This window comes from Amblyraja radiata, chromosome 15 (assembly GCF_010909765.2).
Source record: "Amblyraja radiata isolate CabotCenter1 chromosome 15, sAmbRad1.1.pri, whole genome shotgun sequence".
NCBI lineage: Eukaryota > Metazoa > Chordata > Chondrichthyes > Rajiformes > Rajidae > Amblyraja > Amblyraja radiata.
Window position 1 is genome coordinate 11,225,997 of NC_045970.1, and position 21,503 is coordinate 11,247,499.

The 21,503-nt window shown below is 43.0% G+C and overlaps 1 protein-coding gene across 2 annotated transcripts in view; it reads right to left on the minus strand.

The window, feature by feature from the left end:
• The window catches only part of adgra1 (adhesion G protein-coupled receptor A1), a 659,066-nt gene that overhangs the window by 377,461 nt on the left and 260,102 nt on the right, over nucleotides 1-21,503 (minus strand). For both annotated transcript variants that reach the window (XM_033033639.1, XM_033033638.1), the window contains one exon: nucleotides 14,353-14,516. In XM_033033639.1, the coding sequence (XP_032889530.1) occupies nucleotides 14,353-14,516 (164 nt within the window). The remainder of the gene's footprint in view (nucleotides 1-14,352; nucleotides 14,517-21,503) is intronic.

The following is a 21,503-nucleotide window of genomic DNA, read 5'->3' on the forward strand; positions in this document are numbered from 1 at the left end:
ATCTTCCTTTTGTGGATGGTCTGACAATGATGATATCACCTACTTCTGACAGAAAATGTTCCATCATCCTATGGAGGTGTGTTGTGCCATCACCTACTCATCCTTTGAAGGTAATTCTGTCTCACTACTAAGAACCCCTATCATGCTTAAAATCCTCCAGCAAAGTTTAGTTTAGTTTATTGTCACGTGTACCGCGGTAGGTCATAAGGTCATAAAGAATAGGAGTAGAATTAGGCCATTTGGCCCACCAAGTCTACTCAGCCAATCAATCATAGCTGATCTATCAGTGGAGTAGTCTTCAAAGTAGGCATACCTTGAGGAGATCTTCAAAGTAGGCATACCTTGAGGAGATCTTCAAAGTAGGCATACCTTGAGGAGAAGGCATACCGGTCTGAAGAAGGGTTTCGGCCCGAAACGTCGCCTATTTCCTTCGCTCCATAGATGCTGCTGCACCCGCTGAGTTTCCCCAGCAATTTTGTGTACCATAGCTGATCTATCTTTCCCTCTCAACCCCATTCTCCGACCTTCTCCCCTTAACCCCTGAAACCCGTACTAATCAAGAATCTATCTATCTTTGCCTTTAAAATATCCACTGACTTGGCCTCCACAGGCTTCTGTGGCGATTCACCACCCTCTGACTAAAAACATTTCTCCTCGTCTCCTTCCTAAAAGAACGTCCTTTAATTCTGTGGCTGTGTCCTCTACTCCTAGAGTACAGTGTAAATATTTTGTTGCACGCTATCCAGTCAAAATTCATGTGTCGCAAAATTATGGGCCAAAGATCAGAAATGTATTCTTCTAACTTAGCAAGGAACCCTGCACAAGATCACCTTAATTATTTGTACACACAGAGGTATTTCTGCACAATTGACTACTTGATGTGATGTTTCATAGACCCTCTGGGAATACACTCGATAGGGCATTCCTTATTAATTTAATTTTTAAGCTTAATTCATTCACAAAATCATCATCTTTTTCAAGGCTTGCGATGATCTAATCACCTAACTGGCTGGCTTGATCTGAAAAATGTAATTTTGGTCTGTAAAATGTAATTTCTGCCTGGTGCCATCTTTATCTTATTTCAACCAAATCATTGTGGATCTAGAGTGCTACATTGACATTACAGTGAATGCAACAGATTTTCTTCCCTGAAACATATTAGTGAAACAGATGAGCTTTTTCAAAAATCTGCATTATGGACATAATTCATAATTGATGATACTGGCTCTTTGTTCTCATTCACCTAATTAGCTGAATTTAAATCCCCCAGCTGCTATGGTAGGATTCAAATTTAGGTTTTCAGATCCATGTCTCTGGATACTGGAGCAGTAATATGATCACTATGCTTTGAAAAGTTCTTCAACAAAAAACAATCTCGTTTTTTTTTTAAGGAGCTACCAGGCTAACTTTTGTCACCTTACTTGGGTCAATTATCGTGCTTGAGTTGCGATTGTATAATACAGTAAAGACTAGGAACTGCATTCATGGGAATTTACTGGTTTCAGGGAAACTGAACAGCAAATTGTTTTATCAGCTACTTACATCTGAGTACACAATTAAATAGGCAATGCAATAAAGCCCTGGAGGTTACATAACTGATATCACACTTTTCATGTGTTTTGGGGATCAAATTACACATTTAAGGTAATTTCCTGCATTTGATAGGACCTGATATTGGAGGTTTTTTTTAATTGAAAATGTCAGGAAATTGGAACATCATTTTGTTAAAGGAAATGGAAGCCACAATTATGAGGGGAAAAGCCACTTAAATTTATGAGGCAGCATTGTGTCAACCTCTTCCAATAGTGCAAGAGAAGTGATCATCACAAGCCATTAATGGTAAAACAAATGTACGATCTTCCATAAAGTATTGCAAAACATTTCTTATTTAGTTGTGCAGGTGTTAATGACTAAGCTAAATATTGGATGAATTTTGTCAGGACAATAGCTCCTGGTTATCAAGCTGCCTTAGTCAGAGTCTCAGCGGTACGCTAGGTGATGCATATTGATTGCTGATGCCCTGATACACCTTTCCACCCAACTCACGAGTTGGAAGGCCCAGGACTTCTTACTTAAGGACCTACTTATTCATGGATGATTAATATTAGAGTGGGAAGAACATGGGGTGTGTGTCGTGCAGCCAGTACCTTCTGGTGGACATGTATATCTTTTAATTCTTGGAGACATAAGGAAATGCAGATGCTGGAATATCGAGCAAAACATAAAGTGCCAGAGAAACTCAGCAGGTCAGGCAGTATCTGTAAAGTGAATATCCGAAGAAGGATCGCAAACTGAAATGTAACCTAAGATTGACACAAAATGCTGGAGTATCTCAGCAGGACAGGCAACATCTCTTGAGAGAAGGAATGGGTGATATTTCAGGTCGAGACCCTTCTTCAGACTTCTCGACCAGACACATCACCCATTTCTTCTCTTCAGTGTCCCGCTGAGTTACTCCAGCGTTTTGTGCCTAACTTTGGTTTAAACCAGCATCTGCAGTTCCTTCCTACACTACTGCAATGTAACCTGTTCATTCCCTCCAGCACTTTGTGTATAATTCTTGCTGGTCTAAAATTGACCAAATTCCTACCCCACAAGGTATGATAGACCCCACATGGTACCTTTATAAAATCAATATTTAAAAAAAGAATACTACAACTTGAAGAAAGCTGAGAGGAAAGACATTTTGTTTCGCAAACAAGATTAAGCGAAGGACATTGTTTTATACAATCTAACTGTCTGGAATTTCAGAGGAGGATGAACTTTTCAAGGTGCTGATAAACTTAGGTCTCTTCCTCATCAAACAACATCTTTGTATTTGACAATGGTTGAATTGGGTTAGGATGCACATTCTTAGTATTTACTGGGCATGGAAAAGCCAATCTCAAAGGGTGGGATTGACATCAATAAAATGCCACATGATTTCCCTTTATCAAAGAAAACTAATGGGTTCATTAGACCAGTGAAATTGGCAGGAACCCGCAAACGGAAATTATATACAGAACTGTGAAGTGTTATGTCTTGATAAGAATGATGAGGAGAGGCAATAGGAATGGCATCAAACAATTCAAGAAGGCTGAATGAACAGGGTTACAGAGGGCAGATGCATATAAATCTTTGAAGCTGACAGATGAAATTAGCACAATCATGCGGTGTTCTTGATTTTATTTATAGTCGAGATGCACATAAAACCCCGTCTCAACTGGAAGGACTGCTGGGTCCCTGGATAGAGGTGGGGAAGGGTACAGAGACAGGTGCTACATCTGTAAGGGAAAGTACCTTGGGGAGGGGGAGGGGGGAGTCGAAGGGGGGGGGGGGAAGGGATGAGTGAATGAAGGAGTTGCGGAGGGAGCATTCTCTGCGGTAGGCAGAAACTGGTAGGGGGGGGGCGGGTGGAGAAGAGATGTGGCTGCTGGTGGGATGACGCTGCATGTGATGGGAATGTCGGAGAATAATGTGTTGGATGCAGAGGCTGGTGTGGTGAAAGGTAAGGACCAGTGGAACTCTATCCTTGTTCTGTTTAGGGAGAAGAGAGCAGAATCATGGGACACAAAGGACACAGGGGTGAGGGATTCATCTATGTCAGCTTGGCAGAAACCACATTTACTAAAGAAAGAGGAATGGAAAGCCTAATCTTGGGAGCAGATGCGGCAGAGATGGAGAAATTGAGAGTAGGGAATTGCGTCTTTGCAAGAGGCAGGGTGGGAGGGAATGTAGTCCATATAACAGTGGGATTGGCAGGTTTATAGTCAATGTCAGTTAATAGTCTGGCCCCTGCGATGGGAACGAAGGGATCAAGAAAGGGGAGAGAGGTGTCAGACATAGTTCAAATGAATTTGAGTGGAAGTTAGTGGTAAAGTTAATAAAATTACTTGCTTTTTGTGCATTAGAATTGACCATTTCTATTCTAAAGAGCCTGTCCCACGAGCATGCGACTGCATGTGGCAAGCGCGACCAAACCGGAAGCGGGGGCCGCGCGGAGGTCGAGTGATCCCCGTACAGGGCCTGTCCCACCAGCATGCGCCTGCATGCGGCGAGCGCGACCAAACCGGAAGCGGGGGCCGCGCGGAGGTCAAGTGATCCCGTACGAGTTGATGTGAAGTTCGAGCGAAGTCCGCGGGAAGTTCGCGTGTGACGTACGGCGTCAAGACGCTGCGTGCGGCGTCGAGACGCTGCGCACGCCCGTCGAGGTGGTGCGTATGGCCTCATTGCCACGCGGAATCTTTGGACAGTGTCAGTTTTTCGGAGCCCCGCGCGATGTCGGGACCAGCTCCGCACAACTCAATACGGCTCCAGCAATCGAAGTGGGACCGGCCCCGCGAGGCCGTACGGCTCAAGCGACCACGTTAGGTCGCGCTTGCCGCATGCAGTCGCATGCTCGTGGGACAGGCCCTTAAGTCATTAATCTATGATACTGGTTCATTTGTCTGTATGTCATCAACTATGACAGTGGCCCAAACACCTTGTTCGAGATATTTCCTTTCCTCTATACTTTCACTGATTGGATTAACGCTGTTCATTCTTTCACAGGTGTTTTTTCAGAATGTTTGTTTTATTTCAGATTTCCAGCATTTACATTTCATTTAACCAGCATCACTAATTTCAGTTCTGGCCAGTTCCCAGAAAAGGTTTCCAATTTTAACTCTGTTTTCCCCTCTCCATAGATGCTGCTTAATCTACTGGATATTTAATGAGTCACAAGTTCATAGTCCAGAGTGTTTTATTGTAACATGTACCAACAACAGAACAATGACATTTTTACTTGCAGTAGCTTAACGGGCCCCTAAATGCAGTGCACAGGTAAATATAATACAACATTTCAATAAATTAATAAATGTATTGCTTATGCACCAAATTGTGGTCCATAGTACAACAATGGCGCAGCAGTAGATTTGCTGCCTTACAGCGCCGGACACCCAGGTTCGATCCTGACTACGGGAGCTGTCTGTGCAGTTTATATGTTCTCCCCGCGACCTGCGTGAGTTTTCTACGAGATCTTTGGTTTCCTTCCACACTCCAAAGACCTACAGGTTTGTAGGTTAATTGGCTTGGTATAAATGTAAGATATAAACAAATTTCCCCTGTGTGTGTAGGATAGTGTTAGTGTGCGGGGATTACTGGTCAGCGCAGACTCGGTGAGCCGAAGAGCCTGTTTCTGCGCTGTCTCTAAACTAAATTAATTTAATTCTTCCGTTTCGGGACTTATGACAATAAAACAGTCTTGACTTTTGAACCAAAGACATAGTCCTTATGGGCCTGTCCCACTTAGGTGACTTTTTAGGCGACTGCAGGAGACTATGCAGTCGCCACATGGTCACCACATGTTCGCGAGTGGTTGCCGGGGAGTCGCCTTCATGGTCATGAGGTGTTCCCCCATTCTGGGAACTAGTCGCAGCCTCATAATGGTCGCCGTGAATTTTTCAACATGTTGAAAAATTAGCGGCGACCAGAAGGAAGCCGCCATGGAGAGTAGCGAGAATTCTCGTGCCGTAGGTGGGTCGCCAGGAAGTCCTAGTGGGTTGCCAGGAGGTCGAAGGTTCTCTGAGGTTCTCGTAGGTTGTAGCCGGTGCTGACCGGTGAATTTCATTGGCTCATTGGGGGGAAAAAAAGGTAAGCAGTAGTTTTCAGAACCAAGGATAACCGACCGGTAATGTTAATGTCCGCCGAGCTTCACAGCCGTGTATCTCTGGCTTCTTCAAAGTTTTCTCCACTCCTTCTCCCCCCTTCTCCCCCCTCTACCCCCCCCCTCCTCTTTTAAAGGACTTACCGTACACTGTGCTTTAACTGTCTTTTTACAGTGCCAACCTTCCTGTTCATCGCGGTGTGTGTCTGTTTCACCTTGGATTTGCAACGTGGGAATTTTTTAGACAGTGCTCCCCCCGCTTGCCCTGTCCCCACCTGCATAACGGGCTGGTGAAGGAAGCGATGTGTTTGTGGTTGTGTGTGTGTTCCACTCTGACAGTTGCCGGCAATCGTCTGAAAAATCGCCTAAGTGGGGCAGGCCCATTAAGAAGTTAATATTTGCTGAGGTTAGTGTTGTGTTGTGTTAAACAGACTAACGATTGTTGGGAAGAAGCTGTTCTTGAAACCGGTGGTCACAGTTTTTAGTCTTCTATGCCTTCTTGCCGAAGGTCGGAGCAAAAGGAGAGTGTAGCCAAGGTGGTGTGGGTCTTTTGTGATATTGACTGCCATTTCAAGGAAGTATTTTCTTTCAATGGTGGGAGGTCAGTACCTGTGATGGGCTGGAGCATTCGAGTTGCCAAACCAGGCCGAGATGCAATCGGTCAGTGTGCTCTCTGCCGCACAGTTGTGGAAGCGCAACAGAATATTTGTCAACATACCAAGTCTCCTTAATTTTCCATGGAAGTAGAGGGTGCTGTTGAGCTTTGTGATTGCATTAATGTGCTGGGCTTAGGGCAGGTCTTCAGAGATGTGAACACCCAAGAAATTGAAGCTGTGGACTCTCTCTCTTTCCTCGTCCCATCAATAAGGATAGGTCCGTGGATCCTCGGCTTTCCTCTCCTGAAGTCAACGATCAGCTCCTTTGTCTTGCTAATATGGATTGGTGTTCTTGGACCATTCAATTGGATTTTCACTCTCTCTCCTATACTCCGACTCATCATTACCCATTATTTGTTTGGCTACATGGTCATGGGTAATTGGAGAGAGTAGAGTAGGGGACGGGGCACACAGCCCTGAGGTGCTCCTGTGTTGAAGGTTATCGAAGAGGAAGTGTTGTTGCCAATTCGTACTGATTGTGGTCTGTCAATGATGATGTTGAGGATCCAGTTATATAGGGATGAGGAGAGGCCATGTTTATGTGTCTGATTACAAGATTGGAGGGAATTATGGTGTTGAACATCAAGCTGTAGTCGATAAACAGCTTAATGTATGTCCTCTTATTGTCCAAGTGGTCCAGCGTAGAATGAAGAATCAGCGATATCTCATTTCTTGTTGGTCTATTGCAGCGATACGCAAATTGTACTTATTGAGACACGTCAGCTAAATCTTCTTGAGTACCGGTATTATTGATGTCCTTTTAAAGCAGGTGGGAGTCTCAGATCTCTGTATTGAGAGGTGGAAGATATTCACAAAACCTCCTGCCAGTATTTCCAGTATTTTTCTCTTTGTTCCAGATATCTGGCACCTGTAGTGTTGTGCTTCTCACTCTGCCAACATTTTGGTTTGTTCTTTTCTCTCTCTCTCTCACTGTCCTCAATCATCAATTAAAGAGATGGCTCTGAAAGGATAGTTGACTGAACATTCCCTTTCCTTTCTCCACCCTCTCCCTTTTCTGCAAACCACTTCTCCATCTGTCATGAAATGTTAAACCTGAGTCTCCACAGAATTATGCCTGACCTGCTGGGTATATCCAGAGCTTTCTGCTTTTATTTCAAATTTATAAGATCTGCATTTTGTTTAACTTCCAATGAAAGTAAAACATTGTGCCAAAGAATGCACCAGTTGAAAAGATGTTGCAAGTTAATCGTCATATTTATATGAGAATTAAATACATATCTTAAGTGCAAGGAAGAGCAAGGAAGTGCTTAAGTGCTATTAAGAGCAAGGAAGTGGCTTAATTGGTGTATACAACATAAGGTGAAAACAGTAAGTATGTTATTTCACTCCATCATTTTATCATTATTAATCGAGGAAGAGTGTGGAGGTTATGGGTAACTGTTGAGCTATAACTTAGATGTTTAGCAACCTAGGTCATATTACGTTGTAAGTTCTTTCAATCAAAGAGGATCAGTTCAGAATTCTTTCATACTGTATGGCTTTTTTTGGGACAAAACTCCCCCGTATTCTTATGTTGAGCCACCTTATGCCTCAAAAAAGATCTACATATTTTGGTAAAATTGACAGCAAGATTCTGAGCTGCAGCAAACCATCTTCGACAGAATATTTCATTACTCATTTTATAAGAGCACTTTGTTTGCAATCTCATTGACAAGGAAGAATTGCTGGAGATCCCTTATGATAAAGCAGTTTTTGCATATTCTGTAAAAGTAATTTGCTCTAAAATAAAAATCTATGGCAAACAGCTCAATCTACTGATGCAATAGAAAAACATATTTCACTATGTCATGGGTTATTGATTGGGGACGATCAGCCATGATCACAATGAATGGCGATGCTGGCTCCAAGGGCCAAATGGCCTCCTCCTGCACCTATTTTCTAAAAAAATAAAAATAAAATAAAAAATAATCCTGGCACCAGATTGCCCAGATTCCACCAGTTGACAAATTCATATAATTGTTTTAAATGCAATAGCGAAGAAACAAATTTTCTGCAGGAAATCATTTTATAGAAACATATAAAATTATAAAAGGACTGGACAAGCTAGATGCAGGAAAATGTCTCCCAACGTTGGGCGAGTCCAGAATCAGGGGTCACAGTCTCAGAATAAAGAGGAAGCCATTTAAGACTGAGGTGAGAAAAAACATTTTCACGCAGAGAGTTGTGAATTTGTGGAATTCCCTGCCACAGAGGGCAGTGGAGGCCAAGTCACTGGATGGATTTAAGAGAGAGTTAGATAGAGCTCTAAGGGCTAGTGGAATCAAAGGATACGGGGAGAAGGCAGGCACGGGTTATTGATTGGGGACGATCAGCCACAATGAATGGCGGTGCTGTCTCGAAGGGCCGAATGGCCTCCTCCTGCGCCTATTTTCTGTGTTTCTATGTTTCTAATCTGTCATCATGCTACAAGCAGTTAAATAAACTGCAATGAATAGACTCTCTGTCGTATAGCCAGTCATTCATTTGGATACAATAGTAAACTTGCAAAATATACTTTAATCCTCGCTTTGGTTCTAGGCATGATAGCTTGCATGCAGTTGATTTGTACTCTGTCAGAATACAGCTAGGCACAAGGATTCAAATGACAAACTGCACTTGCGAATTACATGCAATCAACTTTTCAGCACTGATTAGGTTTTTCACGTCAAATTAACCTGATATTTCCAATTATGATTGCAGCAATAACATTGCTTGAGAAAGGCTTTTGTAAGAACTGGCCTCCATAAACAAATAGCGAGGGAACGAATATCATTTGAAATTATTCGACCGACTGCAAAAAAACAAATTGCTCTCAGCTTTATGATTTATCTATTATGGGTACACAAAATAGTTTTGGTGAAGAATATTCTCATCTGTCCCATCCCAATGTCAATGTGTTCAAAATCCTAGTATATTAAACAATAGTCAACTGGGCTTTGTCCTTATTCAAACGGCATTTAATCACAGATGTACAACATCAATCCTGAGTATAAATGTCATGCCTTTGGCTCACATCTGATCAAATCTACATCTGTTTTGCATTTTTTTGGTTTCTTTCACACAGAACTACTGCTTCCAAACACAAATCACTTGCCACTTTACAAATGGAAGCCAACCTCTGGAAGCTGTAAATTTTGTACCATAAGGCATTCTCGTCTAAAGTACATGTCAGATTCCACTTTCTGCAGGAAAATGTGCAGGCAATGGCCATGGTAGACAGCAAACAGCCAAGCACTGCATAACATGGGACAAGGGAGATTTTAAATCCCTTATGGGCCTGTCCCACTTAGGCAGATTTTCAGGCGACTGCCAGCGACTGTCAAGTCGCAGCAGGTCACTGAAAAACTGGCCAATGGAACGGCGACACACACACCCACACACCCACACACCCACACACACACACACACACACACACACACACACACACACACACACACACACACACACACACACACACACACACACACACACACACACACACACACACACACACACACACACACACACACACCGCTTCCTTCACCAGCCAGTTATACAGGCGGGAGAGAGGGCATGTGAGGGGAGCACTATCTGAGTTAAATTCACACGATGCAAAGCTAATGTGATGCAGACACACACCACGATGAACAGGAAGGTTGGCGCTGTAATTAAGTCGGTGAAAGCACAGTGTAAGGGAAGGGTCATTTGCCATTTAAAAGAGGGGGAGAGAAAGGGGGAGAAGGGGTGGGAAGAAGCCAGAGATACACGGCTGTGAAGCTCGGCGGACATTAAAGGGCCTGTCCCACACGCGACTTTTCACCAACTGTCTTCGACCTTCAAGCTTGATGGCACTCGCCTGAAAAACCTCAAGCTGGATCGACTGTCATCAATGAAACCACAAGCTGGATTGACCGTCCGCACACACACACACACACACACATCGCAAAGGCGGGGGCCAGGGAAAGCAGGGGAGTGCTGTCTGAAATTCACACCCGCGATGAACAGGATGGTAAAAGACGGCTGGCACAGTTACAGTAAGTCCTTTAGAGAGCGGGGGGAGAAGGGGAGCGAAGGGGAGTGAAGGGGAGAGAAGGGGAGAGAAGGGGAGGGAAGGGGAGAGAAGGGGAGGGAGAAGGAGTGGAGACATTTTTAAGAAGCGAGACAACTTTTAATAAAGTTCAGCAGGCATTTAACATTACCGGTCGGTTTTCCTTGGTTCTGAAAACTCCAATGAGCCAATGCCTGGTCACCAAAGGAGATTGCCTACGTCTATCTCGACTGCCTATAACTACACGGCGACCCCACTACCACTGCATTACGAGTTCAAAAGAACCATGCCGACTAATGTTTGCTGAAAAATTTTCCCCAACCAAACAGGTATGCGGGAACTTCTCTCAAGCATTTAGGAGAGTTACTCATAGGACCACGTGTCGACCATGCTGCGAGTTTGTGGTGAGCGCAAACTCTTCTAAACTCGCAAATTAGGTCGTCATAGTGGGACAGGCCCTTAACATTACCGGTCGGGTATCCTTAGTTCTGAAAACTACTGCTAATGTATTTTTTCCCCAATGAGCCAATGAAAATCACCAGTCAGCACCGGCGAGAACCTACGACAACCTACGATCACCTGGTGACCCCCTACCGCTGCACCTACTGGACCAGAATTCTTGCTACTCTCGATGGTGGCTTCATTCTGGTCGGCGCTAATTTTTCAACATGTTGAAAAATTAGCGGCGACCAGAATGAAGCCGCGACTAGTTCCGAGAATGCGGGAACTACTCACGACCATGAAGGTGACTCCCCGGCAACCACCCCCGAACATGTGGTGACCATGTGGCGACCGCATAGTCTCCTATAGTTGCCTAAGTGGGACAGGCCCATTAGTCACTCTAAGAAGCACAATATAGCTCGTGGGCATTCTCTCTCTCTCTCTATATATAGATCTCTCATTGCCGTCTGGCCCTGATTACATGATTGGGATTCGAGGAATATCTGAAAGATCCTACTGTACTCAGAGGCCAAAGTAGCAGGTTATAATTACATTTATGAAAAGACAACAGGATTGGAAGGAGTCGGCCACTATTATTGTCTTAAATTTACTCATTAAAATCAGATCAGAGAGCTGTTTGATTTGTGTTTTTCCAATGCTCAGAGTTGGCATTTTTAGAACATACTAGACCAAGTGGGACCCGTTGAGTCCCGTCCCCTCAACGCGCGGTTGCCGGAGGGGGGGGGGTCCTGTGGCGTCACACACACACTAACCACCCCCCTTGATATTATATTAATATTATTCATTGGCTCCTTTTAGCCCATCCCCACCCTATCCACTGACGAATAGCCCGCAACTCGCAGTGGGAGAGAGGGGAAAGGAAGGGGGAGGCCAGGGAAGGGAGAGAGAGGCGAGGGGTGAGGGGGAAGAGGAGGGGGGAGAGAGGGGGGGGGGTTGAGGTGAGGGGGGGGGGAGAGAGGGGGGTATAGAAGGGTGAGAGAGAGGATAGAGAGTGGGGGTAGTGGTTTGGTTGATATAGAGGCCCAAGTGGGTGGGGATGAGTGTGGAATAGAGGCCGGGGTGATGGTGGATGAGAGGTCGGGAGGGAGAGAGGCCGTAGGGGGAGAGAGAGGTGCTGACTGAGGAGCCGAGAGAAAGCGCCGAAAGCGACCCCGAGCATTTTTTGAATAACGGGGGTTTTAGATTAACCCTTATTAGTTCATGCCATTTATAACCTCCATGCACATATGTGCATGCAACCTGTACATGGTAGAAGATGTAACAAGGTCAGCGAAAGAGAGCTGGAGGCGCGAAGGAAGAGAGAGCGAAGAGAAGAGAGTTGAAGAGAGAGCGAGAGAGAGAGAGAGGAGAGAGAGAGAGAGAGAGAGAAGAGAGCCGAGAGAGAGAGGAGAAGAGAGCAGAGAGAGGAGAGAGAGAGGACGGAAGAGGAGGAAGAGAGAGAGAGGAGCGGAGAGAGATGAGCGAGGATAGAGAAGAGAGCGTCGAGGCGAAGAGGAGGAGAGAGAGAGCGAGAGCGAGAGATCAGAGAGATCGAGATAGCTCTCAGTAACTATCTCTCTATTCTCTCTCTATATCGATAGATCTAGATCTCTCTTACAGCTCTCTATTCCTCTCTCTCTCTCTCTCTCTCTCTCCCTCTCTCATCTCTCTCTCCGCTCTCCTCTCTCAGCCAGCGGAGATAGATGTTAAGCAGCTGGCTGTTGGAATGTTCTGTTTGCCATGGAATAAAGATTGATCTTCAGCCATGTGAGTGGTGCTGTGGATCATTCATAAACATGATGATAAACAGGGGTGAGGAGGGGGAGGTGGGGGGGGGGAGATGAGGGGGAGTGGAGAGGAGGGGGGTGGAGTGGAGGGGGGGTGGAGAGGAGGGGGGTTGGAGAGGAGGGGGAGAGGAGAGGGGGGAAAGAGGAGGTGGAGAGAAGGGGGCAGAGTCATTGTGACGTCATCAGTCAAAGCCAAACGTTTTTTTTCCCAAAGTTTCTTCAGATTTGTGAACATTTTGATTAATAACTCGAGAAATAATGCATGGATTTTTCAAATAAGACGATTTCGGAGTCCACAGGATAAATCTCTAATGGAATATGTACACATTTTACCATTAGCGCGTCATTTTTTTGAGAAGATGTGATTATACACACACACACATCCAAGATCAGAGTTTTATAATTATAGAGATTCAAGAACATAGTGAAGGTAAAACTAGTCGAAAAATATTAATCATATTTGTGCCATAAAATATATTGCCTTTGCTGTCTTAATGGCAGACAAATGTGGCCTATGTTAAACATCAAGTTGCCAATACGAAAAGTTCTAAGTTAATATATCACCTCTCTGTAAGTGTCATTGTTGTCAATGTGAATAAGACTGCAGCATGTGGCTGTATTGACTTAGTGATGCGTTGTTAATAAAAGTGCCACATAAGCTACAGCTCATTACGGATTGCTCATTAATAATTCCTGTGCTTCAGCAATGAGTAACCAATTCATTAGCCCCTGACACATCCTAATCGTTTGTGAGAAAAGAAAGCAAACATCCGTGGGTAAGAAAAGCAGTTGATTCATGGTATAAAAGGTCAAATTTTCTTGGGAAGCATTTGAGACTGAATGCCATTCTGACAGTCAGCATGCATGCAAAGGTACAGAATGAGGATTATGAAAGATTAATCTTATAAAGCTTCACGAGGTTTTATTTATTTTTTCTGGTGTAGTTTGTAGTTTTCAGTTTTGTCAATGTCACAGTCACAGAAATTCAGCTGTAATGAGGATTTTAAGAAGATGAACATCTCACTGGCTGACATTCAGGATGCTTATTGACTACTGGGAAATGTGGTAGTGCAGTTCTTGAAAGATGCTGGGGATTTGTTTAAATCTTAATTAATTTCTTCTCAGTCAGGGAGAGACAGATGATTCAGGCTGCATGGATTCTGGTTTCAATTACCCACAAGGTCTTGAGTTGAAATTGATTAATTATTCTCAATTCCAAAAACAATTCACTTGGCCATCTTGCAATCTAATTCCTTCCACCTCAATTTTATCAAAAAAGCTACACGCTCACTGAGTCTTCAAGGCAAAACATGTGTTTTAATATATGCAGCCCTGCTTGAAGTCTGACAGTAAGGGGAATCGGTTCGGCTGAGATTTAAAATACCTCAACCTATAATTTCTTATTGATGATATATATAACCAATGGTGACAGAAGCATATTCAGTGGAGCTGCTGTCTCACAGTTCCAGTGATCTAAGTTCAACCCTGACATCTGGTGCTGAAAATGTGGAGTTTGCACCTTCTCCCTGTGTGCTCCAGCTTCTACCTACATCCCAAGAATGTGTGGTGTGGTAGGTTAATTGGCCACTGGGAGGTATATTGCTCCTAGGATGTAGGATAGTGTAAAAATCTGGGAGAGTTGATAGAAATAAGGAAAGAATAAAGAAAACATTGGATTAGTGTAGGATTTTTCTATGGGGTGCTTGATAGTTGGCAAGAATCTAAAGATCTGTTTCTGTGCTCTATGACTCTGTGACTCAGTGACTCGAATCTAGCATAATTTCCTCAATCATATATATTTTTTTAAATTGCACTTACCACACGAGAGCTGGTTTTCTTTCAAAGTTTTGAACGGTCTTCCTTGTAATGCTCTTGGGTAGATGCATAAAGTGTCATCTGCTATTCGAACTGAAACGTTTTTGGCCCATTGCAACACCCATTTAAGGTTGCAGTCACACATTAGAGATTCGGTGCGAAAGTGCCTGCAAGAGTTAAATTAATTTTAATGTTAGGCTCCATTTAAAAAAATGGATATAAGGCACAATCAAAAACAAATTAAACATTGCACTCAAACAATATTTCATTCTGGGTATTTCTTCAGCAATATTGTGTGATCTCAAAAGTTAAGCTAGTTTTTATTCAAATCAGTCTTATTTTAGCAGGGCAGCAGCAAGACCATAACTGGGGTACTGCAATTTTGGTCTCCTTTTTAAGTAACATAGAAACATAGAAAATAGGTGCAGGAATAGGCAATTTGGTCCTTTGAGCCAGCACCACCATTTAATCTGATCATGGCTGATCATCCAAAGACAGTACCCTTTTCCTGCTTTCTCTCCATATCCCTTGATTATGTTAGCCCTAATAGTTCTATCTAACTCTCTCTTGAAAACATCCAGTGAATTGGCCTCCACTGCCTTCTGTGGCAAGAGAGATGTACATTTACACTGGAGGCTGATGAATAGAGGGTTTACTAGATCGGTTCTTGAGATAGAATGATCTTTTGAGATAGTTGAGAAAGTTAAGCCTTTATTTATTGAAGTTCACCAGAATGAGAAGTGCCCATATATGATGCCAAAGGCACTTGAGAAAGAAAAGGTATTTCCCCTTAGGAGGAGGTTTGAATTAGTGGCTGTAATAAGGTGTTGTACATTTATCAGAAAGATGATGAAAATACTCTCTTTTCTTATTGCCATGATCCTTTGGAATTTTATACTCCAGAGAGTTTGGAGACCAAGTCACAGAGAGGGGTTGATTTTAGGGACTTGAAGGGATTCAAGGATTATGGAGAACGTGCAGAAAAGTGGAGACGAGGCCGAATGAGTTATCACTTTATTGAAACATACAGAGGCTCCCAAATATTGCCTACCCCTGTTCCAACTCCTGTTCATATGTAAGCTGAAAACTTAGAACTTACTGCAACATAGATCTGAACAGTAACACTTGATAATGTATTTTGTTTATAGAAATCGGTTCTCATCAAAATACATGTACTGTAGCTACCATGATGTAAGTGTTCTCCAAATTATTGATATACAAAATATTTAGCACACATATTTTTGAAAGTCATGTGTCTTAAAGATATTTTAGACATCAAAACACATAATTAAATTGAGGAAAAGACAAGGGGAGTTACATAAAGCTAATGTGAATTCTTGGTCTGAAGAAGAATCCTTACCGGAAATGTGACCTATCCAATTTCTCCAAAGATGCTGCCTGACCCGCTGAGTTACTCTAACATTTTGTGTCTATCTTTGATATGAATCAGCATTTGCAGTTCCTTTTTATTATATTATATTATATTATATGATATTATATGATATTATAGTATATGATATTATATGATATTATATTATATTATATTATATTGTACTGTATTGTCGTGTAGTATAGTATATTATATTATGTTATACTACATGAATTCTTGTATGTTTACTTGCAATTAAATCTGTTTCATAGCAAAATTTGTTTTGGAGACTGTGTGTTAGGAATGTGCTCCAGTAACTTTACAACTAAAACTAATAAAACCGTCAGCAATGTTAATGTTCATTTCACATTCAATTAAAATAATTTTAAACAGTACAATGATCGATTGTAATAAGATCAGTTTCCAGTCTGGCCAATTTTGCAATGCAAATAAATTTGATAAAAAAGTAAAGAAAGGCAAGAAAAAAATGTGACAAAAATGTGCAAATCTCAAGACCCCTCAAAATTGTTTCAAATTACTTATGAAGCAGAGACAAACACTGCAGTCAAATGGCAGACAGCAAGGTTCCACAAACAAGAAAAGAAAAATTGGTTGAGCCTTATCCTTTTCTTTCAGTCATGCACAAAATAGCTGCTATTCAAGCACCAGAGAACAATGCTGTCCCAGTTGTACTATTAAATATACTTGGAATTCTGAAATTCCAACAGGAAGTAACAAATTATGTTAAAAATCACCCTTCCGTCCAAACTATATATTAGTTCTGAAATATTCAGTTAAAAAAAAATCAAGAGAGACTTCTTGGAATTGCTGCACAGAAACCTTGATGGTGCTGGTAATCTCTTGTCATTGCTGTATTTATTTATGGTAAGGTTCATGTACAAACTTTGATTAAGGACCTTGTTTCATGCTATGTAGCATTTGCAATTTGGACGAGTTGTTGCCATTCCAGGCAGGTTCTGAATTGGTACTCTAAACCGTCTGAACAGGATCAACCTAATTTTGGTTTTCAATTGAAAATAAACGTATGAATTTCAACAAATGTAATAGTTTCAATGCTATTTATAGGGTGTTGAGTAGAGTAATGCAACAATTCCAATTAGGGTTTCTAACCCCAAAAAATATGTTTGTGTTACATGCTGCACTTTAAATCCGCCCCACTGGTGAAATATGGTAAGATATTTTTACTGCCATGACATCATACATCTAGTTTCCTATTGAAACTAGATTTCCTACTGTTAAGTTTTGTGCCTATAATATAGCTATCATCCTGCTTGTGAATAGCATCTTACTTTAACAGAAGGTCGCAGGAAAAAAAAAGTTAAATTCCTCTTCCTATTCAGTGCATTGCAGTGGAAGTCTTTGCCACATTCTGTCTCAGTCTACAAAATCTCAATAATCCCACATCTTTGCTTACACCTTTACAGGTAATGACGAGAAGTATGTTCATGCACTCGATGATAATTCTGGGGCCATTTTAAATGCAACAGCTACAGTTCTATCCTGAGCCCCTCACCAGCCTCTCGAGTGCCTTAGTGCTTTTATTTTAATGGCAATATATTTACTTCCTTTATGAAAGAGGTCACTGGTGAGAAATTCCTATTTGGGCATTGTCATACTTCCTGCATTTCAGAATGTACCTAGAGGTTGTTAACAAATTAAATTAGTGACACTTATTTATCCAAATACTATGTCTATGTCTATGGAAACATTTATAGAAGAATGTCCTTGTTTTATATCTATATATATATATATATATATAAAACAAGGAAATTCTTCTATATACATATATAATGAGCTTCAGCTATTGGGTGGCATAGTAGAGCAACTGTGTTGCTGTCTCACAGCTCCAGCAACCTGGGTTCTATCCAGAATTCAGGGCTCTCTGTGTAGAGTTTGCATGTTCCCATGTTTGCATGTAAGGATAGAATAAGTTGCAGGGTTACGGGAAAATAAGAGGGGACAGGAATTGCTGTGCAAGGCGCCATATGGATACAATGGACCAACTGACCTTCTCCCGTGATAACTTAAGTAAACATTAATTTCCAATTAATCAAAATTTGTAACTTTAATAATGCGGCTAATTGCGACCAGACTTGAGGCATTTTAGATTGAAGAAGGATCTCGACCCAAAGCGTCACCCATTCCTGCTATCCAGAGATGCTGCCTGTCCCGCTGAGTTACTCCGGCATTTTGTGTCTATCCTAGATTAGTTGATTATTGGGTTGCAAATTTCATTGGCCTGGTCTTCATTATTACCCATCTCTGATGATTGTTGAGAAGGCAGAGTTTAGTTTAGTTTGGAGAAACAGCATGGAAATAGACTCCTTGGCCAACTGAGTCCATACTGACCATTGATCACCCATTCACACTAGTTTTCTGTTAGCCCTCTCTCTCGTCCATTCCCTACATACTGGTGGCAATTTACAGAGGACAATTAACCTACAATTAACCTGTCTGTCTTTGGGATGCAGTAGGAAACGGGAGCAACAAGAAAAAGTGGGAACCTGGTAGAAACCCACATGATCACAGGAAGAATATGCAAAATTCACGCTGACAGGTCAGGATCAAAGCTGGGTCTCTGGCACTGTGAGGCAACAGCTCTGCCAGTTGTGCCATCCAACTCACTTGAGGTGAAGATAGACACAAAATACTGGAGTAACTCAGCTGGGCAGGCGGCTTCTCTGGAGAAAAGGAATGGGTGACGTTTCGGGTCGAGACCCTTCACTTGAGGCAAGTTGTTCTTTAGAATCACTGTAGCCAATTAAATAGGATGTTCCAGGATTTTGGCTCAGTGGCAAGGAAGGAACAACTGTATATTTCAAAGTTAGAATGGAGACATTAATTAGAGGGATTGTTTTAATTGTTGCAGATGGTGTTCCTGTGCATCTGTTGCACTTGCGCTTTTTAATAAGCATTTATTTTGTTAAGTTTATAGATGAGATTCTCCATTTGGTTTCACAGATTCACATTGACACAACCAGATCTCTTGTGTTGACAACACAATCAGTGACATTAAAAAAATCTTCTTTGGAGGAAGGAAATGTAATTTACAAATGTTAATCATGCATAATCATGCAAAATGAGTAAATCTGCAAAGGCCTTTAATCAACTAAAAATATAAATTCTGAAGTAACTCAATGGGTCAAGTAGCATCTCTGCAGAACATGGATAGGTGACATTTCGAATTGGGACCTTTCTTCAGAATGTTATGTTTGCAAAGGATGTTCAAGTCAGTTTTAGCAGCATTATTATCATCTGCAGTGAGATCAGCTTGAGGTGAAAACCCTTCCTGATCTTTAGCCCCCTATTATGGCCACATTTAATCAGGCTATCCTGTGAGCTTTCATCATCTTTGAAAGCCCATTCATTGCCTGTATCTCAAAAATGTAGCAGATTTTTGAAATTTTCACTAGATTTGAAGTGTGCATATAAAGAGTCAAGAAAGATACACCAGAACTGGAACAATGAAATTCCTACTTGCTGCAGCTTTTAGACATATTAATGCAAAACATAACAAATACAATACATAGACTCAAAATGCTGGAGTAACTCAGCGGGACAGGCAGCATCTCTGGAGAGAAGGAATGGGTGACGTTTCGGGTCGAGACCTGTAGACTCGAGACTGAAGAAGGGGCTCGACCTGAAACGCACCCATTCCTTCTCTCCAGAGATACTGCCTGTCCCGTGAGTTACTCCAGCATTTTGAGTCTATCTTCGGTGTAAACCAGCATCTGCAGTTCCTTCCTACACATGTACAATACATGTTCAGTTATTCTAGGTAAACTATGCTGTGATAGTGCCAGCCAAAGTAAATAGTGCAACCGTGCCAGTGCTACATCCATAGGTTCCCAGGTGGTTCATGGAATGTTTCTGGGTGTTAACATCTCAATGACATGTCCTGTGCCCAGTAAAGAGATATAATCTTGAAGAAGGCATGCCAGTGCCTCTACTTTCTTACAATACAATATGGTTTTATTTGTCACATAAAGTGCAAGTGAAATGAATCTGCCGGCAGCGGTACAATGATAAAGAACACACAAAAGCACACAATAGAATTTAACACAAACACCCACCACAGCATTCATCACTGTGGTGGAAGGCACAAAATGTGGTCAGTCCTCCTCCATTTTCCCCCGTGGTCGGGACATCATCCCTCCGCAGTCGCCGCTGCGGGCTTCCAGATGTACAGACAAGGTAAGTCCAGGTCCTGAATCGGCTCTTCCCCACTGGAGACCGTGGCTTCAGGCTGGTGTAGGCCGCAGGTCGAAGATTTAAAGTTCGCGCCGCAGCCAGAAGCACAGAAGCACCGCAGACCGCAGGGCCGGCAGTCGAAGATCCCCTCCAGGGATCCCCGGCGAGGGACCCTGCTCCTGAGGGTAAGTCGCCGCCGCGCCCCCCGGTAGAAGTTGGCCGCGGGCCAGCAGTCGAAGCTTCTTCTTCTCCCCGGGTCTCCCCAAGGGATTCCCAGGCTGCGGACGCCGCGCCAGCCAGAGCTCTGCAGACCGTGGCTTCAGGCTGCCGGCTGCCGCGGGCCAGTGAAACGGAGCGCTCCCCTCCGGCTCGCCCCAGCGACGGCTCGCCCGCTCCACACCGAGAGTCTGCGCTGCGCCTGCCGCTGAAGCCCCGGGCACGTCTCCGTGAAAGGACGCACCGATCCTTGCTGTTAGGCCAAGGGGGAGGCGACCTGGAAAAAGTTGCCTCTCCGTGGAGGAGGCGACCTAAAAGGTTTCCCCGACACAAATAAACATTAAAACCGTACTTTAAAACACACTAAAAAAATAAAAAAACTTGAAAAAACTAACGCGCTGCTGACAGGGCTGCCGGCTTGCAGCGCCCCCACCGACCTTAGAAGTTTAGAATGTATGTCTCGGAATACTCTGACAAACGTTTACAGATGTACTGTAGAAAATATCCTGACTGGTTGTATCATGGCCTGGTGTGGCAATTCCAATGCACAGGGACACTAGCAGCTGCAGAGAGTAGTGGTCTCATCATGATCCATCATGGGCACGGCTCTCCACTCTATCAAAATCATCTACATGATGGTGCTGCCTCAAAAAGGAGGCATCTATCATTAAGGATCCCCATTACATTGTATTGTATTGTATTGTATTGTATTGTATTGTATATCTTTATTGTTATTTTCCTGAGTACTCACATACCCAGAGGAAACAAAAAAACGTTACTCAAACCGGTGTCCATTCAGTGTGCAGTAAAAAATAAATAGAAATAAAAATACATATATCCTGAACAAGTTTAACACTACTCTCAACTAAACATCAACAGGCGTTCTGATCGGCAGCGGCACGACAGTGGCTCTGTCCAGGTTGGTGGTTGGTGCGCGATACTTTGGCAGGGGGCAAAGTCCGTTTAACATTCTTATAGCCTGCGGGAAGAAGCTGAGGAGCATCCTGCTGGTTTTGCAGCTAATGCTCCTGTACCTCTTCCCAGATGGCAGGATGGAGAATATGTGATGCGATGGGTGGTAGGGGTCTTTGATGATGGAGATGGCTCTGTTGATACATCTCTTCCTGTATATGTCCAGCAAGAAAGGGAGTGGAGCACCAATAATCCTGCTGGCGGTCTTCACAATCCTGTCAAGTTGGTGCCGTTCGTACGCCTTGCAGCTCCCGAACCAGGAAGTGATGCCGTTGGTTAAAGTGCTCTCGATTGTCCCCCTATAAAAAGTTCGTAGATGTGTAGTGGGGAGACCTGCTTTACGTAGTCTTCGGAGAGGGTGTAGTCACTGCTGGGCTCTCTTGAC